Source organism: Vipera berus (genome assembly GCF_964194415.1).
Source record: "Vipera berus genome assembly, chromosome: 1".
NCBI lineage: Eukaryota > Metazoa > Chordata > Lepidosauria > Squamata > Viperidae > Vipera > Vipera berus.
The window spans coordinates 155,245,572-155,253,474 of NC_138202.1; the positions used below are offsets into that span (position 1 = coordinate 155,245,572).

General features: G+C 37.4%; 1 protein-coding gene across 1 annotated transcript in view; it reads right to left on the bottom strand.

The window, feature by feature from the left end:
- LOC308664440 (sodium channel protein type 3 subunit alpha-like) overlaps positions 1 to 6,140 on the bottom strand; it is a gene marked incomplete at its 3' end in the record, with an annotated part of 69,467 nt that extends 63,327 nt beyond the window's left edge. The window contains 3 exon segments of the mRNA XM_081321677.1: positions 2,580 to 2,660; positions 3,698 to 3,828; positions 5,509 to 6,140. Of these exon segments, the coding sequence (XP_081177803.1) occupies positions 2,580 to 2,660; positions 3,698 to 3,828; positions 5,509 to 5,775 (479 nt within the window). The 5' untranslated portion in view covers positions 5,776 to 6,140.
- Positions 6,141 to 7,903: the final 1,763 nt, after the last annotated feature.

Consider the following 7,903-nt stretch of genomic DNA (forward strand, 5'->3'; position numbering starts at 1 on the left):
CCTCAGGTTTGCATAAATAATTTACTTATGAAACATATGTGCATGCTACCCAAATAATTCTCAGCAACTCACATAAAAAGTACAATATAAAACAATCCTACGTAAAAATTAAAAATACATCAATACCACAAAAATAGAAAGTGGGTAAAATATCCAGCAAGAATCAAATTAGAGAAAGGTTCTCTGAAAAAAGTACTCTTTACAAACTTGTGGAAAATCAACCTAGAGAGGGCCAGCCTGATTTTCATACTGGCACTGTTGCAGAAAAGCAATGACTTCAGGCCCCGGAACCTTCCGGAAGCATGGGACTTGGTAGAGTTTTGCTTTTGTTTCTGTTTCAGGATTGGAAAGAAATAATAAACTTTAAAATAATGAATGTTTTTTCGTGGCACTTGCGGGAGACTCCAAAAAGGGGGCTGAAATGAAGAATCTTTTTTTAAAAAGGGTATACTGTAGCAAGTTGGGCAAAATTCTGAAGAAAGTATGGATCATTTTGCAGACCTTTGCTACAAAATTCATTGTTACTAATTTGGTTCCCCCCCCCACTCTGATTCTACAAACTCCTTTTCTCTTCTCTTCTTAAGCTGTTTTTGAATATGCGCAGCAATGCATACATTCTGCTGAATACGCAGGGATTATGAACACAAAAAGAGAAGCATGATTGTTATTGTTGTTAGCTGCGAAGTCGTGTCCGACCCATCGCGACCCTATGGACAATGTTCCTCCAGGCCTTCCTGTCTTCTACCATCTTCTGGAGTCCATTTAAGCTCACGCCTACTGCTTCAGTGACTCCATCCAGCCACCTCATTCTCTGTCGTCCCCTTCTTCTCTTGCCCTCAATCTTTCCCAGCATTAGGCTCTTCTCCAGTGAGTCCTTCCTTCTCATTAGGTGGCCAAAGTATTTGAGTTTTAGCTTCAGGATCTGGCCTTCTAAAGAGCAGTCAAGGTTGATCTCCTCTAGGACTGACCGGTTTGATCGCCTTGCAGTCCAAGGGACTCGCAGGAGTCTTCTCCAGCACCATAGCTCAAAGGCCTCAATTCTTTGGCGCTCGGCCTTTCTTATGGTCCAACTTTCACTGCCATACATTGCAACTGGGAAGACCATAGCCTTGACTATACGCACTTTTGTTGACAGGGTGATGTCTCTGCTTTTTAGTGTGCTGTCTAGATTTGTCATGGCTTTCCTCCCGAGGAGCAAGCGTCTTTTAATTTCTTGGCTACAGTCTCCATCTGCAGTGATCTTGGAGCCCAGGAAAATAAAATCTGTCACTACCTCCATTTCTTCCCCATCTATTTGCCAGGAATTGAGAGGGCCGGATGCCATGATCTTCGTTTTCTTAATGTTTAGTTTCAACCCAACTTTTGCACTCTCCTTCTTCACCCGCAACAAGAGGCTCTTTAGTTCTTCTTCACTTTCTGCCATTAGAGTGGTATCATCTGCATATCTTAGGTTGTTGATATTTCTTCCGGCAATCTTAATTCCAATTTTTGATTCATCTAGCCCTGCCTTTCTCATGATGTGCTCTGCATATAAGTTAAATGATTACTCAGCTTTCAAAAAAGATGGGCCGCAATGAGCATCAAGGCATCATTCAAACTGCCCGAAGAAGTAGTATAAATGATGTGACCCAAACAAAACAGAATGGTTAACTACTACAAGGAGGATGTCCAAAGGAAAGGGAGATCGAGAAAAAAGAAATGCAAATGCAAACAAGCTATAAGGGAAGGAGGAATCACTACCATGACATCAGCAAATAAAAGGTGCAAGTTTGTGGAAACTAATCTGGTCTGGGATCTAACTAGGACTGATGCCATTCGTGGAATTAACAAAACACTATATGGACACTTAAAAATAATCTGCAGCTCTAAGCACTTTGGAAACAGCTTTTTTTAAAAATTGTTTTGTTGAATAGGCACCTGGGACAGTAAATCTATTTGTTGTATTTTTTTACTCCAGTGTAAAAGCAAATGTGTATATGGGATGCACTGCAATTGCAGCTGGAATGAAAGTTATATCAAGTATCCATTCCCTGAGTCTTGTTCTGCTTTGTAAACCCTTAGTATGGCTTCTAATTGTCTGAAGGTCATCCTTGTCCTCAATCTAGACCAGGGGTCTTCACCCTTGGCCCTTTTATGACCTGTGGACTTCAACTCCCAGAATTCCTCAGCCAGCGTGCCTGGTTGAGGAATTCTAGGAGCTGAAGTCCACAAGTCATAAAAGAGCCAGGTTTGAAGACCCCTGATGTAGTCAGTACTGTACCTAGATGCACATTTTTTGAGGAAACCCAAGTCTGCCATTTGGATTTCCAAGGAAGGATATAAATCCAAAGTCACACATTTATAACTTCATTTATAATCTAATTAGATTATAATTAAATTTAAATTAAATATAAATATAAATATAAAATTAGACTAAAAAAGTCTAAGTGCTATTGCTATGACTTCATTTACAAACAAATTTAGAATAAAGGAGCAGAAGGAAACACAGTTCAGCTATTGAGGCTGCTCATTAAAATCTACAATTGAAAATGCATAAAAACAAAGATAACTTACATATGTTTAAAAAGAGTTTGACTTACTCTACATTCTTTGTCCATTCTGGAGGATTACTCATGGTCATAAATACACAGTTGGTCAAAATAGTGCACATAATAAGCATGCTGAATAATGTAAAACCAAGTTAAGGAATTTGGGGCCTTTTATTATTTGCCATATCACCAAACAAACTTAACGACAGAGCCATCCTTATTTTTCTGAAACAAGGTGAATCCCACAAAGAAACTGGGTAGTATGTGAAATCTAAGCTGAGCAAACACGTTAAACTGCTGCAGCAAAAACAGATGAAAACATGGCACATTTAAAACCATGGTTTGTATTAAGAGAACTATCATAGGCAGGTTGTCACAGATCATGTCGCTACATATCAGCCAATAATAGCAAGGAGTCTCTATACGGCAGCACAATCTGCTGCCTATAACTGAGTATTTTCTTTGTACTGGAGAGTTAGATTATAGCATACATGTGTTGCACTGAGATCTCAGTTGTATTTGTGATATTTTATTCACCAAGCATTAATGTCTCTACTACATTCTAAACGATGTCAATTTAGTATCAAATTGCCGAGGCCATTTTTTTCCAATTACAATTTCATCACTTTATTTAACTTTCTGAATAAAAGTTATTTCCATAACTAATTATTTTCAACACAGCTAAAAGGATAAGATGTCCATTAACAAGAAGAATCCGAATACTGATTTTTTTTCCTCATTCCCCTCAAAACATTCATCCTTCTTCATCCCCCACCCCACCCCACCCCACCTTCCCTTTTGTGACCATGTTATGCTCCTCGTGCCACTTGTTGCAGATGATACATTCCATGTCTCCTGAGATACATAATTAATTATTCCAACAGTATCCTTTCCTTTTAATGGCATGAACAAATTTAGAATGCAATTGATGGAAAAAAAATACTACTATTGAGCATTTAAGTTATGCCAAACATTTAGATTTGTAATCTAAATATCCTGAGAGAGAGAGAAAATATTTGACCAAGAGCTTTGACCCAGTTTAGTCTAATACTACTGTCCAAAACATGCCTTTATCATCAAGAGACATTTCTTTCTGACCGTAGCAGTAAAGATAGTAATTAAATTTCAAAATAATATTGGGAAAACAATTCAACTTTCATTTATGACACTGAAAAGGATATGAATGTACCAAAATTTTAATAGCGATTTTTCTGAGAGGATTGAAAGGGGTTAAAATGTACAAGGCAGATGTGGCACTGAATCGGAAAATTGCCTTCCCTCTATTCAACACAATGAAGGTCTGGGGGAAAAACAAAAAACAAATAATGACTCAATTAGAATGTTCTTATGAAGAATACATAAATGGTACGCTTCCTAAATCTTGATACTGTATTGACCTTTGAACAAAATGTAGCACTGTATATTTAGCACCCGGATTCAAATAAAGTAAATTAAAGGTGTTGGGTTTTGTTGTTGTTATCACAATACCTACAATTACTATCACTGCTGACTTTATTGTCCATTAGTGTGTAGCTTTTTGTAACATTGAAAAACAAATTAATTTTTTATAGGGCAACATATAAGTTTTTAACACCTAAATAAAAATGATCAGAATCAAATAAAGTCCATGCTTTTTTCATCAGCACAATAATACCACACTCTGATGAATTCAAAAGCACTTATTCTGACTAGTTCCCTCCTTCGAAATACCTTGGTGTCTCCCTCCCTTGCTATTGCAGCAACTTTTATCACAGAACCTTCTCTTTGCATTGTTCAACAACAACAACAACAACAACAACAACAATAATAATAATAATAATAATAATAAACCTTTATTGTCAAAGTACAACATGTGTACATTGAGATTAGCTGAGCCTCCCCCCCCTGTGCTCTCTCCCCCCAACACACAGTGACAACAAACCCTCCATCCCACCACACTATGTTAACCAACTACACCACACACCGGCCTCCCAAGTCAATTCTGCATAAGATTATGTCCCATACCAAACCACAATACCATACGAGAGGACGCTCCCACACTGCCACCAGTTAAGGTAGAGACATGAGTTTAGTTATTACAAAGAAAACAGATCTAGTTTAGGGCAAGCCACTTGTATGTAAACAGCAAACCCACTCCCTTCTAGCACTGATGATGTTACCTAGTTGGGTAATGAAACATCTGCAAGAGAACAACCAAGCTCAGAGACCACCAAGACCTCACAGATATGGTTTAGTCTCCTGTCTGAAATCTCTCTCTTTCTCTTTCAGTTTTCCTTCCCATTCTCTAGCTTTTCTCTTCATTTCTTTCTTGCAGATTCTGCCTCTCTCTAGGATCTGAATTCTGGCAATGAGAAATAGTGATATTCAGTTTTATCAGTGGTACCAGCGATCTTCTAGGACGGGTCTGTTCGTTCTATGGGTCCCATTTAAAGTCAATGAGCTTTATTATACTGTGTGTCGGTATTCTTAGCTGACTGTATAGCTATTGCCATCCCCTTTTGTTTGTTTTTTTAAAGAAAAGATTTTACTATTGCAAAAGGTACTGAGCAAAAGGAGATCAAGAACAGATATGCAAGATGATATAGTGTAATTAAATATATTTGTATTATATAAAAAAGAGTTCTATACTGTGCTACTTTCTTTCACACACACCCCAGCCACTAACTTCTACTTAGATAATTGTACTTTGCTTTAAATTTTTTATAGTTTTTGTTTACAGTTATTTTACTCATTTTCGTAGTGGTTTTTAATCAAGATCTCGCTTATCTTTTTTCCAGCCCTAGAGCCAGTTCTGCATAAATATAAAACAGGATGCCCATGAACCATACCCGTAAAGCCATGCTGCAAATGTTTTCCACATTTTTTTCTGAGTGTGAACTGAGAAAGATAAACTTAAGTTAATACACACTGAGAACATCAAGCATTCACAAAACCTTTGCAAATATGATTCAAAATCCAGCCAATCTTAATTAAAACTCACTTTTTTATTGCTATAGTAAGGGTCCAGGTCCTCCAATGGTTCAGACACCATTCCAGGAGGAATATCCCCATATATAAAAGGAAGTGTTTTTCCTGCTTCCAAGTCACTATTTGGTTTTGGCCCATTCTCATCATCATTATCCGTATGTTCTTGTTTGGGCCTTTTCGCTTTTTTTTCTGTGCACCGTTTTTCAATAGCTGCAAGAGATTCTCTAGTAAAAAAGCGGAAACTGTCAGGTCCTGGTGGTACCAGCAGTGTCTGTGCCATTTTTTCATCCTGCACATTGAAATTACTTTTAGCCTATTGCATAAGAATGACCTGCAAAAAAAACACAAGGTGAAATAAAAAAAATGGTTAGAAAAATAAACAGTGTTAATATATCAATCACACATACGTAATACAGTACATATAAATAATCAAACACAGATACCTGCACACATGTACACACAATCCCTTTTGGATTTCTCATCCCAGAACACCATTATTTAAACTTGGCTCTGCTTAGCTTCTGAGCCAAGACCAGATCAGTCATATGCTGTTACCTGCTGTGGCACATGGATGGATGGATGGATGACAGATGCATGTGTATCTTCACCCTATGGAATGAGCTTTATGACTTAAGGTAGTCTTTATCCCTAAAATAGTGTTGGAAGAGAAGAAATTGCCTAATAGTGACTCTGCTTTGGGGCAAGATCAAGTTTCTTCCTAGAGCTTCCAGAGCAGAGATAGGCAACCTTGGCTCTTTTATGACTCGTGGGCTTCCAACTCCCAGAATTCCTGAGCCAGCTGGGAAGTTGAAGTCCACGAGTCATAAAAGAGCCAAGGTTGCCTACCCCCGTTCTAGAGTATATATTCTCCAGAGCTACCTGTATCAATGAACATGTCCCTTAAGGTTGCAAAAGCCAAGCAGCATCTTAAATCTGTGTATGTCATGCTAGCTGCTATTTAGCTTTCTGAAAAGATTGCCATACATAAGAAGTCATGACTTCATGAAACAATCCTCCAGCCACGAAGATTTCCCCATTCTGAGTGGTGATGGCTTGAGTTTTACTGACTGATGACAGGGCAATATAGACATTATGACTAAGTACTACCCCTTGCTCTTCCTTCTTCCAGTCATCCGGACGGAGTATTTCAGAAAGATCATGGCCAGAAGAAATCAAAGAACCTGAAACTATGATGAGGATGGGGGGGGTGGGGGAAGGGCTTGGAACCATAACAATGGCAAGAACCAATTAGCCAAAAGGCGATCTGAGATTAAATCAGCTCAAAGTATCAACCATTCTAGTAGGAAAGGGGAGTAAGAAACCCAACAAGTACTAAATGGCTTATGTAAATATGAGAACGGGGAAGTTTGGAACAATTGCCGAGACAAAAATGAAACATTGAGAGAGAGAAAATATTTTTTTACCTTTTTGATTTCTGAAACTGTGCCACAGAATTTCATGTAAATTCTTAGGGTGGAATATGCATCAGCTCTGAACTACAAAATCTTTTTTTCTTCCAGAGGCAAAATGAATTCATGAAGTCCCATCCTTAACAGCGGCTGAAATAGAACCCTTTCCCAGTCAGTGGATTCTTTTTTTTAATTGCTTTTTAATTAACAAAAAAGGGGGGGAGGGAAACGAGCAAAACATAACGATAATAACGATGGAAGTATATATACTGTTAAAGAAAAAAGGAAAAAAAAGAACACATAAAAAGGTAGAGTTGTGGTTTGTTTTCCTTTTAGCTTGCTCTTTGATCCTTAGTTATGGGGCTGCTATTTTTGAGCAGTGTTTGATTCGGAGGAAAATCAACAATTAATCATTTTTCTAATCTTTTAAAGAAGAACTATCAGTTATATTTCACCTATTTTTTTTACTGAAGTTTTAAAAATTGAAAAATGTATTGCAGTAATTTGTTGAAAGTTGGCATAGGGAAGGGAAGGGATTCCTACCATATACAGAAAGATGGGGAAGAAAGAAATTCTCCGCAAATACCAGCTATTTAGACATTTTGATAAGAAAACTCAAACAGCAGTTTTGAAAAATCTGATATAAATAATGATTTGCAGTCAAATAATTATTTGAAATCAATATGTAAACTTTGAACCTTCCAAATTTTTATTGTTCCTGTTAATATTCACCTCTTTTTTTTTCTTTCCATTTTCCAAATTTTTTTTACAGCTCTTATAGTTTGGTTTTCTTTTATTCCTGCCTACTTATTTTACAGAATTTCCTGTCGGCTTGTTCTTCCCTAAATGCTGGGCAATTTAAATAATTTTCTCCCAGAATAAAAAAAAAATGTCAGCTAGAGGATCTTACCTCCTTCAGAGACTTTCAGATTTACCATCACCATTCTGTGAAGTGCCTCATGCTATAAATAGTGAGGTAATTTTATAGCAGATTAGAAC